At 41.5% G+C, this 27,909-nt stretch overlaps 1 protein-coding gene across 2 annotated transcripts in view; it reads right to left on the bottom strand.

The window, feature by feature from the left end:
- The window catches only part of MAP3K21 (mitogen-activated protein kinase kinase kinase 21), a 54,868-nt gene that overhangs the window by 7,457 nt on the left and 19,502 nt on the right, over positions 1-27,909 (bottom strand). Inside the window, exons 2-7 of one of the 2 annotated variants that reach the window (XM_090044241.1) lie at positions 23,132-23,312; positions 18,116-18,264; positions 16,846-17,021; positions 4,985-5,225; positions 2,098-2,220; positions 241-357 (exon numbers count right to left, since the gene is read on the bottom strand). In XM_090044241.1, the coding sequence (XP_089900367.1) occupies positions 241-357; positions 2,098-2,220; positions 4,985-5,225; positions 16,846-17,021; positions 18,116-18,264; positions 23,132-23,312 (987 nt within the window). The remainder of the gene's footprint in view (positions 1-240; positions 358-2,097; positions 2,221-4,984; positions 5,226-16,845; positions 17,022-18,115; positions 18,265-23,131; positions 23,313-27,909) is intronic. The other variant, XM_090044250.1, reaches the window with a different exon arrangement.

Raw genomic sequence — 27,909 nt, 5'->3', positions numbered from 1 at the left:
AGTGAGGTAGATTGAGCACTTGGTTAATACATTTGTTCATGGGCATTTGTGATCATATATCTTTATGAACATATCAAATTAACTCAGTGTCACACTCAAGATATCCATCTGATTAAATGTGGTTTTGTTTTTCAATAAACAAACACTGAAGAGATTTTCTGCATACGTGCTCAGTCTATCACTTGAATTCAGCTATAAAATTAATACAACCAACCCCTTTACAACTGAATTGAATCTTGCCTTTTTTCATAACCCCACTGGGAAGCTCATATTCACTTGTGATATCTACATCTTGCTGGTACACATACACACTGTTTCTTCGGCCATTAGTTGCATTTGTGTCTGTTTTGGAAAGCACTAAGGAAAAATTAAAAGAATGCAGTAGAAATCTTAGTTACTTTAATTTATAAATCAAAGGAAGGACTGACTCTTTCTTCATTTTAGATCTTGGAACAGAAATCCAGATCTAGAAAGCTTCCAAGCACCTCTTAATAAGAGCTTAGCATTTACAGCAAAATGTGAGGGTGCACTGCTCATTCAAGGATTGGCCTTGATTTGTGGATATGATTCAACTAAACGGATTCCTGCATCAAGCCAGGTCTAGGCTGATAACTGGAGAGGTAAATCTACTCACAACCAAAGTTATTGTACAGACATAACAATATCAAACTCAAAAACTTGTTAAAAGTCAGCTTCATGTATAGACTGTTTAGACTTCACGAGTTCGAGCTCTCTTGCTGCGACCCTTCTCCCCATTCCCTTTTAAAGAAATTAACCTACTCTACATATCATAGCTGATGATTTATCTTCAGTAAGCTATGATATTACAACTGAGTTTTCAGATTTCTAAAGAGTTAGCATTAGCATTCAAAAATGGAGTTCATTTTTTCTGACTAGTTTTTTTTGTTTTGTTTTTAAATGAGGAGGAGCTTGGATTCTTTCATTTTAGAAAGCTATTTAGATTTGGAAGCCAGAGGATATTAAGACAGAGGGTTAATCAAGCAACCAAGTATTAAATATTCTTGTTCAAAGTGCTCATACTTGAATAAATTTTAACCAAAAGACATTTTGAAGTTAATCAAGATAAAAACAGCACTGAAGGGGGGTATTTATTTTTACACAGGCACAAGGGATGTGGAAATTAAGCTGTCTGAGCCAAATAGCCTTGAAAGATCTAGCAGGGCTTTTTGACAAACCTTAGCAATCCAAACTCAAAGAAAGCAAGTTCTTCATTTGAAATCCACCTTTGCATACCTGATGGCCCTATAAAAGAAAATCCTACTTGGAGAATTAGGTCCTGAAACGGAATGCTTCACAGGAAGAAGCCTACACAGATGAAGCCTCTTCCAAAATATAAATGTCAATTATTTTCTACCTCTCCAAAACATTAAAAATTCTAGAACTAAGCTAATCAATGGCTTCTTTGTTTGGTTTCTATGGTGATGAGTGTCACAGGTAAGATCTAATAGTAATCAAAAATAGCATGCTAGCATGAAAAGTTAGTTTTAAATGAAGGTGAATACCAGCTAATTTCTCTTAGGACTGTAAAAAAGGTGGGGGGAGGGAGGAGAAGAGAGCAGGGGGCATTACAACTATACTAGTTAACATTCTGAAAAGGATATCACCCCTGAATTTTCCACTGAAGCTTTTTTCAAGCAAAATTTGAGCTTCATTGGGACAGGCTGTATCAGACTCCCTTCGTTCTTAATGAGGAGTGCAATAACTGAATGCTCAGGACCTGGGAAAATTAGATCTACTAATTGTTATTACCTTTTTTTAAAAAAAAAAAAAAAAAAAAATCTTTCAGTGCTTCCAAAGCCAATTTAAGAACAATTTCCTAAAGCAATATTTTAACTAAGAGATGCATTACAATTTACTGCATTCTTTTCAGCCAGTTAACCTGAAATAATCCCTAAAAACAGTCAATAATCCAGGACAATTCTTTCTTTATCCACAGTAAATTGTCATGGAACATGTAATTCTATCACATCAATGTTCAAGTCCACCTCTAAGCTACAGCTACCAGTATTTCAATGCACTACAAACAAACATTCACATTGTTTAAAGAAATTAAATAAAATAGTGATGAAAACTTACATTGTATAGCTCGAAGACGAGGCATTATTGTAGGGCTGCTTGGTGGACTAGAGTTGTTACTGTTTAAACTTCTTCGCTTATCCAGATTAGGGGATGCTTGAACTGTTATTTTGTGCTGGAAATCTGTTATAAAATAAGCAACACACAAATTACAGCTTCTAAATAAAGTTTTGGCTTTCTAAAAGATTGCACTGCTGTAATTTAGTCAGAAAGAAAGTTGTTAGTTTCTTTCTACGGTAACACAGCCAAATTGAGTACATTACTAGTGCTATTGGTCTGAATCTTCAGTCACAATTGTAGGGGTACCACAGCTTTACTGTTACCACTTGATGGGCCAAGTACTACTGTGAAAGCAGTCTGGTAGCCCAAGGAGGGCTGAATTGATAAACACTGACATCAAAAAAATGTGCATCTTTCCTGGAGCTCAGCAGGAATACTGAAGATAAACAGGATATGGTAAGAACTTGTTTGATTTCAGAGTGCCTTTATAAGTTGGCAAAGCATTATGGGGAAGTTGTACAGCTTTGAAATATACTTTTCCTGTTACAGAATAGCCAAGGGTTTGTAATCTCTAGGGCTGGGGGGGAGGGGTTGGCATGTTTAAGCATACTTAATTCACATATACCAAAAAAACTGATGAAAGAAGTGTACACCTGCCAGAACAAATTTTCATTAAAAAAAAATACAGACAGTGAACTAACTGCAAGGAATATGTCTGACAACATGTTAAAATAAACCTACCATTAATATTTAAGTACTGCAACACTTTACATAGCAAAATTTATCCATTTAGCTTTGTTTTACAGTTAACAAAATTAAGATAAGATTTTATGCATGTATGTAAAAATACATATGCAAACATTCACCTTTCAAGACTTCCAACATAGTAAAAATGACCTGTTAGGTGCATAAAACAAACACTGTAAAAGTGCAGTAAGTAAGATCCATAACCTGAATTGGGGGGAAGGGGGTTAAACATACTATTTGAAGACTAGATCTGTAATAAGGTACACAGTGGAAACACTCAGGTTGGAGTATAACCATACTGCTGTCACAGGAGTGCACACATTTTAAAGACTTTGGAAGATCAGGAGTTAAATGGCATACTTGATTAAAAGTACCAATATATTATTACTACCTTCCTCAAAATATGGGAACCACATAGTAAGCACAAAAGACTAGTTGTCAGTAAGGCAAGATGTAAACCTAGTTTTTGAAGACATTGGGATTAACATAGTAAGCCACTGGGCTGTGTTATGACAAAGTACGTTTCTTCAGGACAGGAAAACTTGCATTTGAAGAATGCTGAGTAGCACTCTAAACCATCCTTGCATTGTTCCATTTGTCTTTTATTTCTGTCCCAAAAAGCTATGAGAATATTAAATGGTAATAAAAATCTCTTATTGCACTGACAGTAAAAGGATGTTACCAATGTTAGTAAAATCTTTCACCTGATTCTCTAAGTTTTGACTTCCTATGATTATCTAGCAACACCTTTAATGAAATGTAAGTGAAAAAACTGACTCTTGTAGCAAAACTACTTGGGGAAAAAGCATGGTTGTATGTCCCTAGGGTTTAGATACTATGATGTTCAGGTTATATTGCACGTCAGAAAGTGAAAACAGCATATCCTCTGTAACCCACTGGGTGTACTGACATGGGTATCATCAGCTTTGCTCTGATCTTTTTCTTCTGGTCAACGTGATTAAAAAGTCTAACTGACAAAGGTCACGTTTGGACAATAAGGAGGTAGATTAATAAAATTATTCCATCACAGATGTTTTAGCCTCCATTTGTGTTCAAGTTCTGCAAATCTGTATACCAACTGCATATTTGCAACACTTAAATCGAAACCAGTCAACTGACACATCATTCTGAGAAGACAGATTACACATTTTTGTCCTCACTTTGAGAAAGGTTACTACCACTTCTGCAGATTTCAATACAAATAGTTTTGTTTTACACTACTGAATCACTTTCAGTTTCCCCCAATACCTCAGAACTTGCTTATGTGGGAAATCAGATTTTATGGAACTATTCTGCCTGCTTTAAAGGGCATTTAATTAAATTAAATGTTACATCTTTAAAAGATACTTCCCCAATATTATATGAGGTGAAAACACGATGTTCATTATGCAAGTCATTAGGTGCATTTAAATCCTGGACTTTCAGCCCTGGACATACAGTCATTTGTGCTACACATTTAGTTGTCTGTGCACCAACCAGGAGAGGGAAACTTGATGTACACCTTGTTAGTAGGTTACTAATTTGCCTAACAAAAGTAAAATACTGGAGACTATAAATCATGAGTTCTATTTCTGGCTTTGGAAGGTGCCTATTGTTCTGGGACAATGCAAGTCTGGTGTCTCCCATATTAGAAGCATGGGATTTATTCCCAATTCTGTAGGAAGCAATATTATGCCACCTCTCAGTCTGTTAAGAGATCCAGAGCTGGTAGTTCAAGTACATGATCTTATCAAGGGTAGGGTAAACAAAGCAGTGGGCAGAAAAAGGTGAGTGAAATTCAGATACCATTAACAGCAATAACTACCAGACAAATAAGAACTCATGATCCTTTGGATCCCAATATAGCACACTTTTCCTAAGAAACATTTTTGAATAGGAAGAGTATCTTCGACTGATCAACTGAAAGGAGGAATGTTCTGCAAAATATGATTTAGTTGGAAGTTCTAGTTATATCTGTTAAAGGCTCTCTTGAAAAAAAGAAAAGTTGTTTTATACATTTTATACTAATAAAGGTCAGACACATGGGTATATTAGGCATCTATCTTCAGGGTTAATATATAATATCTAGATGTTAAAGCAAAGGAATCTCAGTTTATATAGTTCACTGTGAACAGGGGAAGAAAAAAAAAAGGCATCAAACCTGAAGGCAAGCTAATTCTATGTCCATCCTTAAGTTTTAACCGGCTCCTTTTAAACTTCCCCTTCCTCTTCTTTACATTAGGGTTCTCTTGATTTAACTGGAATATCAAAATTTTCAGCTCACGCTCCAGGACATCAACCTCCCGTTCCACTAACTGCTGCTCACGACGTTTTAATAATTCTTCCTGAGATTTCTGCTGAAGGGCTGCTCTTGTCAGTTCTTCCTCACGTGATCGCAGCTCCTTAAAATATGATTTACACAAACATGGATCAAGGAAATTAGAAAGAATTGTACTATTAGTCTTTTTTACAATGCAATATACTAAATTAGTCCTTTATGAATTTTCCTTGTACTTTATAAGTAAGTAAGAAAGTGTGGGCTAGATGAATGGACTGGAAGGTAGATAGAAAACTGGCTGCAGCATTGGGCTTAGAGCAGGCTTGTCCACCATGCGGCCCGTCAAGCCATTTTCTGAGGCCTGAGGTGCTGCAATGGGAAACAAAAGTAAACACTGCCTGTTTTCATTCCCACCCCTTGTCCCGCCCCCAGCCCTTCAGCAGCTTCCTAATGGAGAAGGGGGCGGCGTCCTTTGGTCAATCCACTGTGTGATAAAAAGTTCATCATCCAGCCCCACATTCAAAAAGGTTGGAAATCCCTGGCTTAGAGGGTAGTGATCTATGGCTCGATGTCTGGTTGGCAGCCGGTATCATTGGGCCTGGGGCCAGTCTTGTTCAATATTTCCAATAATGACCTGTAAGATGGCATGAGTGCATCCTCAGCAAGTTTGCAGATGATGCCAAGCTGGGAGGGAGTAGTAGATATGCTGGAGGGTAGGGTTAGGATTCAGAGAGAATTAGACAAATTGGAGGACTGAACCAAAATAAATCTCATGAGGTTTGATAAGGACAAGTGCAAAGTCCTGCGCTTAGGATGGAACAATCCCATGCACCAGTACAGCCTGGGGGCTGACACTAGGCAGCAACTCTGCAGAAAAGGACCTGGGATTTACAGTGGACAAGAAGCTGAATATGAGCCAGCAGCGTGCCCTTGCTGTGAAGAAGGTTAATGGCATATTGGGCTGCATTAGTAGGAGCATCGTCAGCAGATTCAGAGAAGTGTTTCTTCCCCTCTAATTGGCACTTGTGAGGCCACATCTGGAGTATTGTGTCCCATTTCGGACCCCCCACTACAGAAAGGATGTGGACAAATTGGAGAAAATACAGCAGAGGTCAATCAAAATGGTTAAGGGGCTGCAGTACATGACTTCTGAGGAGAGGCTGAGGGAACTGGGCTTATTTAGTCTAGAGAAGAGAAGACTGAGGGGATTTAATAGCAGCTTTCAGCTGACTGAAGGGTGGTTCTAAAGAGGATGGAATGCTTGTAGTATGGGCAACAAGCAGGAAGAACTCACCCTCCTGCTGGCTGACACCAGCCCGGACATGGTGGGGATTACAGAAACGTGGTGGGACACAATGCATGATTGGGCGGTGAATGTCAAGGGCTATAGGCTGTACAGGAGGGACAGGATAGGAAAGAGAGGTGGGGACGTGGTGCTCTATATTAAGGAGGAATGCACATCCTCGACAATTAGCAAGGAGTCAGGGGAGGGCCACTCTGAAGTGCTTTGGGTTAGAGTACAAGGCAGTCGAGGGGAAAGAGACTTAACAGTGGGAGTCTACTACAGACCTCCCAACCAGGGAGAAGAGCTTGACCAGGAATTCTTGGGTCAGCTCACAGAGGTAGTGAAGGCTAAGGATGTGGTAGTCATGGGAGACCTGAACTTCCCGGACATCTGCTGGGAAGAGCAGTCAGCCAGGTCTGACCGCTAACATAGGTTCTTGGCCAGAGTGCAGGACCTCCATCTAACCCAGAAGGTGTACAGACCCACCAGGGGGATGTCTTGTTGGACCTAGTGCTGGCCATGGGTGATGACCTGGTGAGGGGGCTGCGGGTGCTCGACCACCTGGGCAACAGTGATCATCGCCTGCTGAAATTCACCATCCAGCGCAAGGTGGCAAAGGCATGCAGTAAGGCAGCGGCCCTAGATTTTAGGAGGGCAGATTTCAACAAGCTAAGGAGGATAGTTGGAGAAGCGCTGAGGTCCCGGAGGGGAGAGGAGCCAGGTGTCCAAGAAGAGTGGTCGCTTCTTAAGGAGACAATCCTCCAAACCCAAAGGAAGGTAATCCCAACGAGGATCAAAGGGAGCAGGAGAGCACACAAGCCTCCGTGGCTTACCAAAAGCATCCGGGAATGTCTCCTTGCTAAAAAGGAGGCTTACACCCAATGGAAAGAAGGAGTCATCACCAGGGAGAACTATTCTGTAGTTGCTCAGGGATGTAGGGGGGTAGTTAGGAAGGCCAAGGCAGAGATGGAATTGGGACTAGCTTCCCGGATTAAGGACAATAAGAAGTCCTTTTTTAAATACATAGGGGGTAAAAAGAAGGTCCTGGGTAATGTGGGGCCCTTGCAGGACGCGATGGGAAACTTGGTCATCACACCAGATGGCAAAGCTAACGTGTTTAATGATTTCTTTGCCTCCGTCTCCCTAAGTAGGGACCAGAACAGCCACCTCCCTGCTGGGCCCCCCTCGGGCCCCGGGGGAGGCACACCTGGGCCACAGGTTAGCAAGGATTTAGTTAGGGAGCTTCTGGAGGGGTTGGATGTATTCAAGTCAGCCAGTCCAGATGATCTCCACCCTAGAGTTCTAAAGGAACTGGCCGAGGTCATTGCAAGTCCCCTGGCACAACTTTATGAGCACTCGTGGTGCTCTGGTGAGGTACCGGAGGACTGGAAGAGGGCCAACGTGGTCCCATCTTCAAAAAAGGCAGGAAGGAGGACCCGGGAAACTACAGGCTGGTTAGTCTCACCTCGATCCTAGGCAAGCTGTTTGAGAAAATTATGCTGGCACACATCCAGGAGGGGCCAGCAGGGGACTGCACGCTTAGGGGCAACCAACGTGGGTTCATCAGTGGCAGGTCCTGTCAGACCAACCTGGTGGCCTTTTACGATCAGATCACCAGATCATTAGATGCAGGGGTAGCAGTGGATATAATCTTCCTGGACTTCCAGAAGGCTTTCAACACCATCTCTCACCCCGTTCTCATTAAGAAACTGGGGGGCTGTGGTGTAGACACCCACACAGTCAAATGGGTCGCCAACTGGCTGGAGGGCCGTACCCAGAGGGTGGTAGTGGATGGGTCCTTCTCAACCTGGAAGGACGTGGGCACTGGGGTTCCGCAGGGCTCAGTCCTCAGGCCCGCACTGTTCAACATCTTCATCAGTGATTTGGACGAGGGGGTAAAAAGCACCCTGTTCAAATTTGTTGATGGTACTAAGATGTGGGGGGACGTGGGCACACTGGAAGGATGCAACAGGCTACAATCAGACCTAGACAGGTTACAAGGGAGGACGGACGAGAATAGGATGGGTTTCAACACAGACAAGTGTAAGGTGATGCACCCCGGGAGGAACAACCGGCACCATACCTACAGGTTAGGGAACTCCCCTCGTGTCAGCACGGAGGCAGAAAGGGATCTGGGGGTCATCACTGACTCCAAGATGAACATGGGCCGGCATAGTTTCATAGTTTCATAGTAGCTAGAGTCAGAAGGGACCTAGGTAGATCATCTAGTTCGACCCCCTGCCTTAGCAGGAAAGAGCACCGGGGTCAGATGACCCCGGCAAGGTGCTCATCTAACTTCCTTTTAAAAATCCCCAGGCTAGGAGCCTGCACCACTTCCCCTGGAAGCTGGTTCCAGGCCCTAGCCGCCCTGACTGTGAAGTAGCACCTCCTAATATCTAATCTAAACTTACCCTCCGCCAGTTTGTGACCGTTATTCCTGGTCACTCCTGGCAGCGCACGGGGGAACAGGGACTCCCCCCCCAATACCTGCTGATCCCCCCTGACCAGTTTGTAGCAGGCCACAAGGTCCCCCCTTAACCTTCTCTTGTGGAGGCTAAACAGGTTCAGGTCCCGTAGCCTCTCCTCATAAGGCCTGCCCTGCTGACCCCTGATCATACGAGTGGCCCTCCTCTGAACTCTTTCCATATTGTCCACGTCCCTCTTGAAGTGTGGCGCCCAGAACTGGACGCAGTACTCCAGCTGCGGCCTGACCAGTGCCACATAGAGGGGGAGGATCACCTCCCTGGACCTGCTCGAGATGCATCTGTGGATGCATGACAGGGTACGGCTGGCCTTCTTGACTGCCTCCCCACACTGCCGGCCCATGTTCATCGTGGAGTCAATGACGACTCCAAGATCCTCTTCCGTCTCCGTGCTGGCAAGAGGGGAGTTCCCCAACCTGTAAGTGTGGTGCCGGTTCTTCCTCCCCATGTGCAACACCTTGCACTTATCAGTGTTAAACCCCATCCTATTCTCATCCGCCCACCGTTGCAACCTGTCAAGGTCAGCTTGTAGCCTATTGCACCCTTTTTGCAGTGTGGAAGGCCAACCGTACCTTGTCATGCATCCACAGATGCATCTTGAGCAGGTCCAAAGAGGTGATCCTCCCCCTCTATGCGGCACTGGTCAAGCCACAGCTGGAGTACTGCGTCCAGTTCTGGGCGCCACACTTCAAGAGGGATGTCGACAGCATGGAGAGGGTCCAGAGGAGGGCCACTCGTATGATATGGGGACAACAGGGCAGGCCCTATGAGGAGAGGGTATGGGACCTGAACCTGTTCAGCCTCCAAAAGAGAAGGCTGAGGGGGGGGATCTTGTGGCCTGTTATAAACTAGTCAGGGGGGACCAGCAGGCATTGGGGGAGTCATTGTTCCCACGAGCACCGCCAGGAGTGACTAGGAATAACAGTCAAAAGCTGGCAGAGGGTAGGCAGATATCAGGAGGCGCTACTTCACGGTCAGGGCGGCTAGGGTCTGGAACCAACTTCCAAGAGAAGTGGTGCAGGCTTCTACCCTGGGGGTGTTTAAGAGGAGGTTGGATGCACACCTTGCTAGGGTCGTTTGACCCCAGTATTCTTTCCTGCCATGGCAGGGGGTCGGACTAGATGATATGCTCAGGTCCCTTCTGACCCTAGAAACTATGAAACTCATCAGGGGAGGGAGACGACAGAACAAGGAGTAATGGTCTCAAGTTGCAGCAAGGTAAGATATTAGGAAAAAACTCTCTCACTCGGAGGGTAGTAAAACACTGGAAGAGGTTACCCAGACAGGTGGTGGAAGCTCCATCCTTGGAGGTTTTTATTTTAAGAGCTGGATAGATAAAGTCTTGGCTGGTATGAGATCTAGTTGGTGATGGCCCTGCTTTGAGCATGGGCTTGGACTAGGTGACCTCCTGAAGTCCTTTCCAACTCTAATTTTCTACGATTCTATGATTTTAAAGCACACAAAAATCCATTATATTCACATTTGCTTAGTTCTTTACAAGTCACCTATCTTTCTGTAGAAAAAGATCTTCCAGGCATTGCACAGATCTTTTAGGTATCACTTTTACATCACTAATTATGTAGGCTGAAGCAGAAGCAGCACTGTGACTAACATCACCATCCTATGTTAAATCAAGGACTTGTAATGAGACCTCTGGCGATCATAGAAAATGTGTTCTAGTCAGCTCTCTCATTAGGTTATAAATTCCCTTTCTTATTTTATGTTCATCTTGCACCTATACAATGTGCTTTATACAGCATGTCTATACCATAAAGAGACCTCTCCATGGTTATATCCTAGCAAAATTGCTGCTGGGGTTAGCTATGCATATAATGGTGCTGGTGGTATGAAAACAACTGTATAGCTTCTCTTTAACAAAGAACTATTTCAAATTGAGTGGCATAACTATACCCCAATCACTCTTGAAAAAGATATATACAGTTCTGAAGACTTCAAAGCAAGTCACAAGACAATCTGTATGTACTTTCAGACATTATTCAATCCAGGAATTTTTAATTATTTTTTTTAACAGAATATGCCAAACAGAATACGCCATACAGAAAATGTCATCGCTACATTTTGAGGCCTTCCTTGATATTTTTAATTTAAACGTTAATAGATTAATAGTAAATATAGGGTGTAAGTATTTAAAAATTTTAACAAATGTCATCAAAAAGAAAATTCACTAAAATTTAATTTTAAAGAATTCAATTAAAAACGCCAAAATATTTATTCTACCACTTTGGTTTTAGTAGATAGCAACAGAATCACAAGTCTACTCATTGAAAGTTTTATACTGTAATGATTAAAAACTGATGAGAGCGGCAAATTATGACAGATCAGTATTACAAAGGAATTTGGATGTCATGGCTAAGAACCTGCATTGGCAATTATGCTGTCCTTTCTGACTGAAAGGACAGTACAGAGCTAAAAAAAAAAAAAAAAATGAGGACTTCCTAGAGAAGCCCATCAGGAAGAGAGGAACTGGTCACTTAAGAAACCAGAGAGAGGAGGGAAGGCAGAGTAGGACCTCTGGCAGTTCATAAATATCAATGACAAAAGGAAAAGGCAACAAACGCCTAAAAGCAAGCAAGACTGTAATTACTTAAAAGAAGAGGAGCAGCAGAAGTTTGCAATTATTATCATATCCTCAGTGTAGAAACAGAAGTGACCTCTGAAGATCTTGCTGGTTACACAGAATGCAAAGCTATCTAAAACAGTTTTGAATGGCTACTCAACCCAAACCACAAGAGAAATCAAGCAGGCCCACAAGAGATCTTCAGCCAAATGACTGGGTACTGACTGTGAAGGAGTCAGAGTAACGTTTTGGGGACTAGCAAACTACAGGATAAATACGCCATCTTCTTGGACCTTGGATACAAGATGCAACTTTAAAACTGAAAAGGCTTCTGAGGTCAACAAACAAAAATTTAACTGGGATGGTTCACATTGTTGCTCAGAACATTGCTTTACAAGATATCATGCAAATTGTTTCCCTTCTGTCATCTTCCTTCTACTGCTTAGAAAATGGTGTAACGTGAGAAAATTTGGTTTGGGGAAATACTGTCTCCTAGAAAACTGGTTCCCCCTCTGCTAATCTGGAGGCCATCAAAACACTATTAACCCTTCTCCTTATAGAAGATGAGTTAGTCTTCTGGGGGCCAAACATGCTAGACTTTAAAAGAGGGTATATTAAACTAACAGAGGAAAAAAGGAAAGTGTTACCAAATAAGCATTTAGGAAAAATCAAACATGCCAAAGGACACTCAGGAAATTACATACCCATGTACCAATGCTAAAATAAAAGCCTCAGTCACTGCAAACAATGAAATTGCTATCTTGGAACATAAGTTCAACCTATATGGATGGTACTACTAAAACCTGCTGGAACAGACTCATGTGACTGGAATGCTTACAAATGTTTACAGCTTGTTTAGGAAGAAGACCTAAGTAGTATTCTGTTCAGATTTTGGGGAGAAAAGTCAAATGATAGATGAATATCATATGCTAAAATGCTTTATACTCCAAGGACTAAATAGAGGCTATTTTAAAAAAGATCCCAAAACTAGAAATTTTTAAAAGTCAGCAGCTCCAAATAATTTACACTGAATAATTTTTAAAACATCTCACCGAGGCACTGTTTGGACCATTTCTTCCCTAATGTTGCATACATTTTTAGATACATAAGTATGCCTTGCAAGTACAGTAAAAGCCGTGTTTATCCAGCTCTTTACAAACCAGCACGCTCTACTAACTAGCATGCCAGTCGACACGCAAAATTGAAACTAGAAGTGCCCACCGTGACACTTCCAGTTTCATAGAATCATAGAAGTCGGGTCGGAAGGAACCTTGTACATCAAGTCCGACCCCCCGCCTGGGCAGGAGAAAAAACTGGGTTCAAATGACTCCAGCCAGGTAGGCATCAAGCCTCTTCTTAAAGACCCCCAGGGTAGGAGCCAGCACCACTTCCCTTGGAAGTTGGTTCCAGATCCTAGCCGCCCTGACAGTGAAGTAGTTTCACCAAGCCCCTACGGCCTGAGGCAAAGCAGCCTGTGCTGCCAAGCCCCCACAGCCTGGGGCATAGCAGCCGTTCCCCAGTGTGCCTGGGGCCCCCTTCCCTGACCTCCTGCACTGATGCAGCAGGAAGGGCGGGGGCCTTAACAAGCAAAGACACCTGTTCGGGCCTCTCAGGTAACTGGTATATTTGGTTATTCGGCACCCCCTGTTTCCCATGGGTGCCAGATAACAAAGCTTTTGCTGTAGCACATGTATCTAAATATAAGATGATCCTGATTATAAAACGACACCCCAATAATTATATCTTATATATGTAAAATATACTAATTTGCTATAATTTTTCAGGTGTGGAATCTAAATAATGGAGGTTTGCCTTGAATTTGTCCAGTTCCCATTACTACAACAGGGAAAATTAATTGGAAGGGGGACAGGGCAGGGAGAAGAGTCAGGCAGCCTCCTTCCCGTTTGCCTCCACCTTACTGTTGGACCAGACCCTGCTCTCGCTGAACACATGGAAGTGATGAGCAAATCTGAAAATACTGACTTTGAAATTAGAGATGGGTAGAATAACTTGTATATAGTATCCATTGGCTACGCCATTATCATACCTTTCAAGCAGCACTTTGGCACCTACTTGTATATACTACAAACTATGCATGATATTAGTCAAAAGCCAAGAGGTTCCTGATTTATCATGCAGTTTATTGGGGTTGGCCCCATTAAAGTCAGCAGGATTTCAAACCAAGGTGACCCCACAGTTTAGCACTGCTCACTATACATATGTACTCCAAATAGCCCCCAAAAAGGATCCGTGTACTAATCAGTCTCCCCACTCATGACTGGAACCAGTTGTTCTTGTTATGACTACTGGGGTCTTCCAAAAATATGCAGATGAGGTGCAGGGCTACTTGGTTCAGCTTCATAAATCTTTGTTGATTGGTGGACGTTGATACTGATTTTTCTTATGATAGATTTGACAAGTTCAGTTAATTAAGGTAAAGATGCTGATGTTTTATTGAATATATTACATATAGTTGACTTGGTATGCATAATATTTTAATTATATAACTGAATGAAACAATCAACACGAATGGATAAAAAAAAGAAAACAACTACCTAATAGTTCTCAAAAGTAACTGTAAAGAAGGAGTTGTCATTAAATGGGGTGTTTTTAACAGGGTGGCACAAAGACTTGCTTTTTTTGGTCCCATATGTAACATTTTATTGGGAACCGAGAAGGCCAAAAAAAAAAGACCACTAAAAATGTGTAGATAATAAGATTGGAAGAGAGGTAAATAATAAGGATGACAAGTCACTACAATACCTTGTGACTAAACAATGTTAGTGTGGCTAAATGCAAGTCATACATGCAGGAAGGGAGACTATAAATATTTATGGCCGCTGAGGAATGTGAAAATAAAAGGAAACAGCATTTTACTTTCAGGTCAGCACACTCGCACCAAATGCAGCACATGCCCGGAAGAGAAACTGCATCAGTTTGTCCCTGCTTGCCCAATGTCTGTATAGATCATGCACTTGACCAGGGCTTTTTGGTGTTTTTATCTAATAGCTGATTCAGCTATTAGATATAAGTGCCAAAATGCTGAAGCTTGCAGTCTATGTAGATGCTGGGGAAGCAGATGAAACTGATGTGGTTCCTTTTTCAGTAAAGCACCAGGGTTTTTTTCTGCCAGTGACCAACATGATAGATGACTACCTTAAAAAGAAGCAATGAAGAAAGACTTGTAATTTGGGGTGGATATTAGCTGAACAAGAGCAGCCAATGCAGTACTGCTGCTGAAAGAGCTAATGTATGAACAAGGGAATACTGAGTAGGGAAATCACACTACTGTTAAATACTGAGGCAATTTAGTGAATAGTGACCAGTTTTGATGTACATAGCTCAAAGAATGCTGAGGGGGAAAAAAGAAAGGGTTTAGAGAAGTCGCAGAATGATTAGAGGATTGCCTTATATCTAGGGACCTACTGAATGTATGGCAAAGTGGGTGTGCTGTGGCCCCTTTACTCTTATAGGTTCCCCTGAACCCCACACCAATTGGTGAAGGGGTCCCACTGGCAGCTCACTCCTGATCAATGGGGAGACAAAAACCGTGGTTTTAAATATGGCGCTGTTTTTGCCTCCCGCCACCAATTGGCTGAGGGGCCCCAGAGAGCCTTCCTGTCTGCTGATGACTGGCAGGGCAGCAACAACGGCGCAGTGGTTAAAACCACAGTTTTAGCTTCCCTGATTATCAGGAGGGAGCAGTGAGGTCCTCCACTAATCAGCAGTGGGGGAGGGCATGGTGGCAAGGGGCGCTTGGGGGAACATGCAAAATTAAAGAGCCACTGCGCACTACTTCTGCTGTGAATTTGGTAAATCCCTACTTGTATCAGTAGTGCTCAACCTCCAGTCTGAAGGGCTCCCCCCATGGGTCTGAAAATTTGGCACTGTGGGAGTGGTGGCAGCATCAACTGCCACAGCAGTTGCAGGAAGTGGCAGGAAACTATTAATACCACTGCTCCCTGCCAACAAACTTCCACACCTGTGGAGAGCCTTATGAGCCAGATGACAGTACCTAGGGTGCCAGATTAAGGTGGAGCATGAAGTTACTCTATGACTGCATCCAGGCCAGTGTGTTAGACTGCACCTATGTATTGACCCCATGCACCAACCCCATGCTGAGTCTGGCCCATGACTGACCCTGCCTGCAGGATATGACCTATAGGGCCAGAAGGTTGAGTACCACTGCCTTATACTGAAAGGCACATGGAGCTGAATCCAGTACGCTTAAGGAGTAAGAATAAACACTTCCTGCAAGAAAGTGTGGGGTAGGGACTTGCTACAGAGCTGCTGACATATAGTAACTGATCATCTACTTGCTCCTACCTTGTGATAAGCAAAAGGTAAGCCAAGACAATTTACCCTTCAGTGGAACAAGGGTAGTCTGTTGCACTTCAGCTCCCATTTACTCTGGGGACAGTTTACTCAGTTACTGAATATCAGCTACTCTATGGCAATTACCCACCTACTTTTAATTTGCTGCAATGTATTTGTTTGCCCATATACAAACAGAAGGTTAAAAGGCAAGTTTCAAACGTTGATCTAATCTTGCCATGGATTTCCTATACCATGAAACAGTTAAAGACATGTCCACCAAAAAGGAAGTTTGTTTTGTTTTTAACTTTTACATATAAACAGGATTTCAAACCATAACTATGTAAAAAGGAATGATTTTTCCAGTCAGTACTTAAGTTTGAGCCCAGTGTTCCTACTGTGTGGAGATTAAAAAAAACAAACACACAGAACAAAAAAACTGGCAAAACTATACATTGGTTGACTTTCTGCATTCTGCTCCAGATTTATAGGCTTTATTTTTACTTGTTTAAAACTAAAGCATGAAGGAAAAAGCAAAAGTCCTTGAACTCTGAAACAAACCATGCAGTTATTAGCTCTATAAATTATTTTGAGAATAGATGATATTCTAAATAAAATTGGAATCAAGGCAATTTATACAGTTAAAAAGGGCACATCTGCACAGACAATGATGTTCAAGTTTACCTATAAGAAAAGTAAAAATATAGGGTAGAGATTTCCAACATTATTTTTAAAAATTTTTAAAATTGTTTTACTGCTGCCTGGCTTTAACCCCAGAAGCTCAGATGTGACCCCAGAAGCTGCTCAGCTGGGTAGACAGGGGCTCAGAGCAGGGGACTCATGCAATGACCCCACAGCTAAACTGCCACAGCCCGGTGGTTGGGAATCTCTGATATAGGAATTATCTTAGGCCTGAGCTATACACATATTCAGACTTCTGGCATCATTCTGGAATACTGCCAAAAAAGGTCCCAATCCCACTTGTAAAAAAAGCCTGTACCCACTAACCTATACACCAGCAGTTCCTAGTTTTCCTACTCCTTTATTACAGTTATTATAGTTAGAACTGGAAAAATCCACTTACTTTTTCTTTAGTCCTCAGTTCATTGAATATTTGTTGTATTTCTAATTTCCAGTCATCTTGCATGGAGTGAAAGGATTCTTGAGGCATTTCAGTCATAACTGCCTCTTCAATGGCAGTAAGCTGTTCAAGAATTAAGGCAAACGATGGTCGAATATGAGGATCTTGCTCCCAACATTCTGAAATTCATCAAAATCCAATCAGTTACACTATAAGGAGAAGCTTACAATTATACAATCCATAGTTTTCCAATTCAAAGTTCAAGTGCTTACCCTCTTCCTAAGAATTGCCTACGTTCTCTTTGTTGCTGTAAGTCAAGCTTACCTACAGTATCACAGGGCTTTTCAAAGTGTTATAAAAGTCAAATTTTTTTCCAAACAACTTCTATTTTTAGGATCTGAAGAAGCAGACTACCATAGAATTATAGAAAATTAGACTTGGAGGGACCTCAGAAAGTCATCTAGTCCAACCCCCTGCTCAAAGCAGGACTAGCCCCAACTATATCATTCCAGCTAGGCCTTTATCAAGCCGGGCCTTAAAAACCTCCGAAAATGGAGATTGCACCATCTTTCTAGGTAACCCATTCCAGTTCTTCACCACACTCCTAGTGAGAGAGGTTTTGTTTGGTTTTTGTTAAATATCCAACCTAAACTTCTGTTGCTGCAACCATTGCTCCTTGTTCTGTCATCTGCTACCACTGAGAACTATAAGCACTATGTTAATAAAATGAACAACCAGAAGGCAATCTCTGACACTGCAACATTAGTCCGCAGTTCCCTCACTTCTTTTTAAAGAAGGGATGGCTGAAAAGAACATGTTTGGACATCAAGGGATGACTGTGACATAACTGTGGTTTCTGATGGAAGTGATTTTTAAAGTGATGCGACACAGTGCTGTATGGCTTATACCAGGAAAGTAAAAGATATGGGCCCTAGGTTGGGTCTGGCCTGTGGAGCCCTATCACCTGGCGCCATATGCAGCTGGCAGCACAAAGGGCCAATCTGTGGGCCCAATCAGCCCGAGAACCAGCCCAGCATCACTCATCCAGACCACGGCGTTTGACAAGTTCGACACTCTTGGATTACGCTGAAATGTGCTGGAGTGGCAGGAAGGGGAGTAAGGGTAGAGAGGAATCACTACATTATACTTGGTTGGCATACTACCAGATGAAGTGTTTGAGTTTTAAAGTGATTGTATAACCCAGCATAAAGAAAGCACAGATATTGCAGAAGGACATGTATGTTTTGAAGAATAAAAAAAGCAGTATAAATACCTTTCATTAGTTTAGCAAATGGTTCAGGACAGGTGGATGGAATGGGCAAAGTAAGCTTATTGACAGCTACTCCATAAGCCACAGCAAGACCATCAATGCCACGGTAAGGAACTTCTCCTGTAAGCAGCTCCCACAGCAACACTCCATAACTATAAAGCAAATTTTAAAATGGTTAGTTTTATCTTCCAAATATGTTTATTCAGAAACAAACCAGTTAGCACTTTGTCCAGTTATGTACTGTAATAGATAAGGTCTTTAGTGTCATAGGTAGGGACCTACTGAAATCCACAGGATAAAAAAGAAACAAAAAAGAAAAAGCAAAAAAACTCAACTTACCAAGCACTGTGGCAGCTTGCTGGGGGGGAGGAGGAATAAAGAAGGTGCTGCCTGCTCAAAGGGGTGCCAGAAAGATGGCTGCTGCCCCCACCCCTAGTCACTAATTGGCTGAAAGGGCTGCCTATCATGTGCCCCCACCCCTTTCCACCAATTGGGTGCAAGGTGCAGGGCTATGTGATGGACAGCTCTTGCAGACAATTAGCAGTGAGGGGTGGGGCCACCAGGCCCCTCAGCCAGGGGGCAGCCCCTGCAAATTAGGTAGGTCCCTAAGTCATAGGCGAAGGGACTATTTCACTTTTGTCACCACCTCTTTCTTATATCAACATTTAATAACATTGTGTATACTGGCCAAATGCAATGGCTCGCAGTCCACTCACTGCCTTACACTGACTGACAACATAGCCACATGAAAAACTTGGGAAGAGAAAAACAAACCAACCCTTTTTCTATTAGGTACTGTGTGAGGCTTGATGGAAAGAAGATGAGTGGGATTAAAGGTGGGAAAGGAAAGTATAAGGAAGGAAAGGCAGACTTTAAAAAGAAGCCTTCTAGATATCACTCCATTTCAATATCAACCAGACCAAACCAGAGTTTGTCCAAACATATAAAGATATCATTTTCCCTTCAAAAGAAAAGACACTATTTGAAACCTGAAATTATGCTTTCCCATGACACACTGTAAAGTAACCTCTTACTTTTTTAACCTTCTTACAATTCATGTAGCAGGACCTGAGATACCGCCACATATACAATTTCATTTTTCTAATCTGGGGGAAGATGGTGAGGGGAATATATTGTCTCTGTCAAATAAGCAGAGGAGGAAAATGTCTTGAATTTTAAAGCACTAACATTTTGCTTCTTGATTTTCTATCAAATACCAAAACAATTAACTATCCTTATGACTGTTAATTATATTACATTAGCTAAAAGAAACTGTCAGAATTTCTTGAACTGACTTTCCCCCCCTTTTTCAGCTAGCTCTGTGGACTCTGTTACCACCTTATACTTAAAAAGTGAGCCTTATAGTTATTCTTTTCACTCCAATTATACAGCCACAAGATGCAGGAAAAAAAGACACTAAGGGTAACCTTCTCCTAATTTAGCAACTGCAGAAGGAGCAGCCTAGGAAAAGGAAGAAAAACAAAATAAAACAAACAAAAAGGGTAGATAATATTCTCTCCACTCTCACCCACACAAGTCACCTGCAACACTGCTTTTCCTCCACAAAATGTGTTGGGTCAGCAAACAAACAGAAACAACTGCATCGTTCTCTGGCTTTGGCTCTCCTTAGAACAAAGTTGTTTAGCATTTGTATGAATTCTTACTGCTTTATCAGAAATACCAAGACACTATATAGTGCAACACAAGTACCAACAGAAGACAGTTTAAAAATGTACATTAACTGAATAACAAGCAGTGTCTGTCTAGAGCTACATTCAAAATCTTGACTTCTCAAAGCCTTATGTTCTCCTTGATTTGGATATGCAGGCTACTGAACTAACATTTGTTTAGAATTAATGAGAAAAAGCACTGAAAAAGGTATACGAGACATATTGGTGAAGTCTTGGGCTTTTTCAGTAAATTGATTTACCAAAGAAGAGATGCTCCCAGATAATATAGACCAGTATGCATCATCCAAAGAGAAAAGCAAACTCACACTCCAACAACATATTTAAGTTCGACATAGTTACTTGAAACAATATTGAGTAGTTCAAACTGTACTGAACTTTACACAGGTGAAGATCTCTACCAAACCACTTTCTTGCTTTTAAGCCCAATTCTGGGCACGTAAATAAGTCTTATGCTTTCTGGTATGGTCATAAACTCTGCTCCCAAATATAAAGCAGTGAATAATCTGTACTAAAATAAACCAAAAACGTGTGTTGAGAACTTTAAATGAAGTTCAGCAAAGCAGCAATGCATTTGGCTAAGGCGGCAGGGGAAAAATGTGCCTCAACTAGATTTTCATTGTACTGTCCAGGTTCAGTTACCTTCTGAATTCAAAGTTTCTAATGCTACATAGTTTTTAACACTGACAGAAAGATAGCTGTGGAATTCACTCACACCAACACAGTAACAGTCTGAGAATGCCCATTTTAATTATAGAGACTGAGCATTAATCTCAAGAGCTGTTCAAGAGCCAAAACCAGGGAAAGGAGGGGCAGTGGACGGAGGGGGAGGAGGAGGAAATGAAGGGGGGGAGGGAAACCCACAGTCTAATTTTACCAAGCGCGGGTTTTGCGAGGCACTGTTCTATCATTATCTCTGATAAGTAGTTATTACCTCCCTCAGCTACAGAAGAAGCTATTTGTGCAGTAGATTCTGTAAACCCAAATACAGTCATTCTAGGCATTTATTCCCAGCATTTAACAGGAAGCACCTTTTAAAGAAAGTGCACAGAATCGTCTAGCTATTCTTACATCTTCCTGCGTACAGGCATTAAGCCCTTGAAATGTATTCCCTAATGGTTGAACCTGTTAAAATTTAGCTTATTTTTCTTAACGCCATGGAAGTGTTTCACTATTTAAGTCCATCCTCAGGTATTAAGACAGAGTATCCATTACATATTCACTTAAATCTAGACTCATGATTCTTATAAACAATTTCCTACTCTTATGCCAGACAAACAGTTAAACTGAAATAATGACTGTTTTTGAAAAATACATTTTATTTTCTCCTCCACTCTTCTAAACAAAACAAAAAGACTACATGCAGGCGACCTCGTCCAGATGAACTTCCCAGCACTAGTAGATTTTGAAAACCTGAACACTGGAAACCTGTCAGTCTCCAATGCTTTTGGTTATTTTTTTTTTCTTTTATATAAAGTCCTGAGGAGGATTGTAAATACTGTGTATATTTAGTTTAATGCTAAAACATTCCAAAAAGAAAAATCTGTCACAATTTAGCTGTTCTCCATACGACCTGTAAAGTGCCCTACTGAAACTCTTACATGTTCTTCATCCAGAATGCTATTTATTTAAAAAGGAATAGCATTCAGTGGGACTATATTGTGCAACCAATTTATTCTAGTTTTCTATTAAGGAAAGAGTATAGAGGAACAGAATAGATCAAGAAGCAGAAAGCAGGCAATAGACAGCAGGACTGACAGCAACGTGTACAACACAAGCCTTACTAAATAAAAACCTCTCCTGTTAGGACTCCATCATTAAACTAAATACTTACATTTTTACAATAGAGGCGTGCAGGAGAGAAGGCGAAGAAGAGAAATACTGTAGATTCCAAAAATGTAAACTAATGTTGCAGAAGAATATAAAATAATTGCACCAAAGCATACCCCCTCAGATACCTAAAAGACTGGACAGGACCTGTAATTAAGCATGGAATACAGCTGGTTAGGGAAACACCTCCACCCAACCTCCATCCCAGCAACATAAAAACAACCTGGTTTTCTCAAATGGCCACCAACTCAGACTGATGCAAAACATCTGGCCTAAAGAATGAGGGTTCAGACTTCTTACAGATAATAAGTACATCAGAAACTAGGAGTGCAGCCTACAGAGCTATCCTGATTTTACCAAAAACATGACTTCACAGTGCAGAATAGCGGTGACATATCTAAGCTGACCCTATATGAGTTAAGAACCACACATCACAGACCTTGTACAAACTTAGATCAGGCAATAGATTATGTAGCATTAACCCTTCCAAATTTGTTGCTTATACATTTACTTGAAAGAGCTAAAAATTTGAGGCTATATTTGGAAGACACAGCCAAGAGGTAGAGGGGAGTGGCTAAGCAGTGTGCGAGTAGAGAAACTTGGAACCCCCTAGCCAGTGGTGATTGTTTTGTATAACGCAAAAAAAAATAATAATAATAATAAAAAAATGCAACTTACCTGACCACACAATTATTTCTTCCCTTTGATACTCAACATATTGTAAACTGCATAATTCAAGGAGCACTGATCCTAGAATTCTACCCAATTCACTCTTAGATTACCCATGGATTTAACTTATGGAAATCCCCACCACCCTAGTGGTGAAGTAAAGTTGTTTTTGGCTCAAATACACCTCTATCTTCCTCATGCTAATAGAAACTCATTTAATGTCTATTTATGTATAATCTCTAATTTAAATTCAACTTCACAGTTCATATCTAAAAATAAGCACTTGTTAGATTCATAAGTAACAGCACCAACTTAAGTTAACATTTGGCAAAGTTAAAGTGACAGCCTCTTTACCTCGATTTGCAACTTTTATTCATTTACCAGATTTACTGCATATGAGGTAATCATCAACCAGTCTCAGTACTATGTCTTACATACCAGGCAAACTTTCCAGAGACTGGTTAAGAAGTTAATGTATGATCTGCCTCTTCATAGACTACTTATGCACCAAGGGTAGGAATCCTTGTTTCCCCTATGTAAAATACCTATGGGCATTTTAACAAAAAGAAATGACAGGCTTCTCTTACCGAGTAATTGATTTAAGATATTAATGTTAAAATAAAAGGATAAGAGAATTATGACTATTTAGACAGGCCAATTGTGGTATATTCTGAAACAAGAATTATACTCAACAGGTGGTAAAATAGAAATTCAGAACACCTTACAAACAAAGGGTTTCTTCACATATCAGTTTCTCCCTGCAAAATCTTAAGAGGAGAAAATTGCTTTTAAGCAATCTGATGTAGTAATCTGAAGTAGACAAAGCACTTACCTCCAAATATCACTTCCTTTAGAAAACATTGAGCACTTGATAACTTCTGGAGCCATCCATGCATAGGTGCCTGCTGCACTCATTTTAGTGGTTTTGTGCCATTCCCTAGCCAGACCGAAGTCTGTAATCTTCAAAGTTTTATTAAAAATGTCATCATTCTCTATCTTCTCCAGTAACAAAACTACGGGGGGGGAAAAAAAATTTTTGTGAGCATTTCAAAATGTAAATTACCTGCCACCACAAAATTTGAGTAAAATGCTGTTTCAAATTAAATTACAATGGTGAATCAAATGGGCACAATCATGATACTTAATTTAATTTTATTATAGAATAAGGGGGAAAACTGCAAACTTTAATGCTGCAGTATATTACACACATTCACTCTGAATCGGACTTATTTAAAAGTAGGGATGCATTGCCAATGTGTAGGGGGTGCAGGTGCATGCACGAGCATTTTCAGCCCCTGAGATTGGCTGTGCACCCTGCTATGAAAAGCACCACCGGTACTTTTGCCAGCGGTGATTACCTGTTGGGGGACCCCTCTGCTGGCAGTTGGCTGCTGGAAGGACTCCCCCAGTATTAGGAGGTACCAGTCACCCATGTAGGGATGTGAAAAAATAAATAATTAATTGTTTAACCGATAAGCCCAGTGATAACTGGATATAGCTTCCTGGTTATCGTTTACTGCAGAATGGGGTGCAGGCCAGCAAGGAAAGAGAATTTGGGAGTGGAGGGAGAAGGGAAGCTGTGCAGTGCCCCAGAAGGGACTAGATAGCAGCAGGGCTGGTGAGAGGGAGGGAGGAGCAAGGAGGAGGGGAGGGAGGTGCTGTTTGTGGCACGCAGCCGGGAGGCTGCAAGCAGTTGCACTGGGGTCTGTGGAGGCTACCTATTAGATACTAGTCCCCCCTCCCCCTTCCTGCTACTCTGCTGTCCACAAGGAGAGCATCTCAACTCTGCTCGGGGGAGTGCAGAAGTCAGAGGCGACCTCTTTGTTCCCCATGCCTGGCTAGGTGTAATGCCTTTTGTGGCTGAAGCTACTGCTGCAGCTGCCACTGCTGGCAATGCCCACACGTGCCTCCCAGTCAGACCCACAGGGGCTGCAGAGCCTGGCAGGGCAACATAGAGGTAAGGGGGCATAGGCTGGCTCCCCCAGGCATGTGGCTCAGCCCTACAGCATGCCCTTCCTGCATGTCCTGTCTGTGCCCAGGACCAGAGAGGACCCCCCTGCCCAGCCAGCTTCTGAGGTGCGGCCCTGGGGAGCTGCTGAGTCCCCGCTGTACCTCTGAGGGCTGCAAGTGCTTCACTGGTGCTGGACCGGGCAAGGGTGCCCTGTAAGCTGGGTCAGAGCAGCCCCATGTGGGCCAGGTTGGGGGTTGCCATGTCACTTAATTGTTTAACTCTTATAATTGCAACAGGTTAAGTGGATATTTTCTAATCAGTATTTACATCTATTTAAAACCTTAACTATTATGTTCCATTACAATAGTTTTGTGATATACCTCCTATAAGCTATAGAAAACTGTGATTGATAGTGTGTTCTGACTCATAACTGGGCAGAAGACAGGGTAGAGATCCATTGTATAGATTTGTAAGAGCTCACTTCATCTTAGACCTATCAGATATAATTAACCTACAAAGTGCAGCTCTACCTTGCCTCTTTTGTGACTTGAGAGTAACATAGTACCCCTCTCAACTTATAGTTGAAATCCAGATCACCACCTTACACAAGAATATCCTCCAAGCTTACTCATCAATGCCAAGTTTCTACTATTCCTGCTGACAGCAGCAACCTCTTATTTTAGCATTTAGATCACAAAGATCAAAGGTTAAACAACAGATAAGACTACTTAGCACATAAGTGTTCTCTAAAAATACAAGCTGCAAGGAACAGCATAACAAGGTAACCCACCAAGTAAACAGTAACTGAGGCATTACCTTGCTTTATGAGGAATTTGTTCCAGAAAAAACTAATGACCTTGTAGCTGGCAATTGCAATAACTGAGCACTATTTTATTTCAGAGCAATTAAAAAAAAAAAAGTCATTCCAGTCATTTAAAAAAAAGTCTTAAAGTAAATGTCATGCAAGTAAAATACTGAACAAGTATTCCATTTCCAATAAACTTTTTAATACACCACTAGAGGCAAAATTAAGGCCCAAGTATAAAAATAAAGATCTAGGCAATTAGTACCAAGAAAACAAGTTAAAATTATGCAAAAAGTTTATGCATTTAGATTTGAATGAAAGTCCTATTGTTTTCAATTCTATTTCAAACATGTTCAGCAGAATTCCTGAAATTCCTTGTCAGTCAATGTGACCGAAACCCAAAACAGCCAGTTTTGCAAAGGTAACAACTGGCATTTCACCAGGTTTCATCCTACAAAGGGACAAAGGTTCAAAATGTTTCAGACTTCCCCTTCCTGTTGGTAGGAAAAACCATAGTACTGTACATAGATTACTTAGTGGGTGGAAAGTAAAATGCTCAACATACCTACTAAGAGATAGTAATGCAACTGCGTAAATTCCTGTGGTTTGGTAACTTAGCAACCTGTACTAGACCATCCTTTGGTGATTTCTATAGATTTCTGACTCTCATTATCTTCATTCCATAATAATTAGCCTTTACAACCTTGTATTTAGCTCATTTACTGACTTAATTCCAAGCTACTTGGATTTTTCACATAGACAGAACCTCCACATATCTGTCACCAACTCATTACATATAAAAGGAGACCAAATCAGGTGACTTCAAATTTAAGAGAATGAGAATCAAGATAAAGTGAACATTAAATATAACATTTTCTAGCCCAAATGAAAACTCCAAACTTTTAAAGCCAGCGTAAAGCACAGAGGCTACAGAATGAGAGATTTCTGTAGCAGCAATTGGATGTTGGAGAGACTTGAATAAAAGCTCTCCTGGTATTGTAACTAATGGTGGGTCCTGGGCACTACTTGTGGAGGGATGCAAAAATGTCCACCACCACCACCACTGCCGAGGGCACAGAAATGGCTTGTTAAGCCTCTCCTTTCTCCCCCTTTCCAGAAGTACCCCGTCTCCTATTACTGGGGGAAATGGCAAATACCCCTATGACAGTGTCATCAGAAGCAGTTTAAAATTTTTACATGACAAAAGTTGTGGAAACCTAGCACACAACTTAATTCAATGCTATATTTCCTAATACACAGGGAAAGCCTGAAATAACTATATTCAAATCATGCATGTGCTAAAGGCTTAAAGAGTAAATAGCTGCACACATACCATGTACTGGCTGAATAATTTTTATACCCTTTCATGGCTTTCAGGGGAATTTTCTGCCCTTCAAAACATACATGTAGATAGGAAAAACTCTCTCCGAGTCAATTTGACAGCAAACCTGAAGGAGGATGCAGACAAAACAACTTCCTATCACTGTGACAAGGGTTGTGTGCGCAAATGGCAGGGACATGTGGCAAGGGATCATGCCATCTGCCCTGCCCCTCACTGCGGGGTGCAAGGGGGGGCGGGGGTGCAGGGAGGTGAATTTAAAATGGCCTTCCAATAACAGTTTTCCATGTAAGGAATGCAATAACAAGTTTATAATTTTCCATGTATAGAATCTAATTATTGGGGTTAACTTATATTTGAAGTAGTCTTGGATTCAGGTAAATATAATACTGTCTATTCTGTTCAAGGTAATTCCCCCGCAATTACAGACTTCCAACACCTTACAGTGCACTGTTGCAAAGGAATCCTTTTGACTTTCTGATTAGCTTTATTTATAGCATAGATTGTTATAATTAGCTTTATTTATACTGTACAGTCTCTATACTACACATCAGGTCAATGCCAGCCTACTAAAAAGACTGGTGATGAACACATGCTTCTGACTTGTGCTGCAGCTGCAGACAGAAACCAGTACTCCACTGTGCAAGGCACTATATACACATAACAAGAGACAGGCTCAAGGTTCTTCTAGCCAGGGAAAGATTTACAGAAATGCTTAAGTCCCCCAGTATGCGAATGGAATTCACAAATCCAAATGAGGCACCAAAATCCCATATAAAGTGAAGCAAGAATTTTAGGTGCCTAGATCTGGGACTCCACTAGCATGTTAAGCAGGGACCGCCTAAGCCAGACAACAGAAAACATTAAAGAAAAAGCATGTCTGAAATCCTGTCTCTCTGAAGCCTATGTATGTACCCACAGCTGAAGTAGTTATGAGACTGGAATTCATTGCCCAAATCCGATTCTCATCCTTACATTTAAGATTACAGGCAACTGTCACACTTTTCAAAAAAAAAAAAAAATGTGATGTTGCCATTTTATTCTATAATTGCATATTGCTTAGAACACTCTTTGGACAAAGGCCCTCCACTGTGGTTCAAGGCCTTCCTCAGCCTGAGCGAGTTCAAACCAATAACTCCTACCTCTTTGGAGACAGCCATAACCACCAGGCTATTGAACGTTTGGTATATTCTTTCTATACCTACTGTTGAAGCCAGGTCACTGCACAAAGAAGAATGCAAGCATCATGGGATCAGAAAGAATAAGCAAAAGGAGACTGGATTTGTTGCCCAGCTCGGGTTCCCTACTCCACTTCCAATGCTGTTCTACATATCATTCAATAACTCTTTGGTGTAAAGTAGCAGCAAAAGCTGGACCTAGAATTCAGAGCCTTACCTACCAGACAGTGCAGCCCAGGTCTCCCCAGCCATTCACATTCTTTTTGGTTTTTATTAGGTGGTTTAAGGAGCACAAATATGCAGCATGCCTGACAGGATTCTTCAGATACACGGAGAT

Source organism: Crocodylus siamensis, chromosome 1, assembly GCF_052110815.1.
Source record: "Crocodylus siamensis isolate JL-2025a chromosome 1, ASM5211081v1, whole genome shotgun sequence".
NCBI lineage: Eukaryota > Metazoa > Chordata > Crocodylia > Crocodylidae > Crocodylus > Crocodylus siamensis.
The sequence above is the reverse complement of the archived record's forward strand: the minus strand, read 5'-3'. Positions and strand labels throughout refer to the sequence as shown.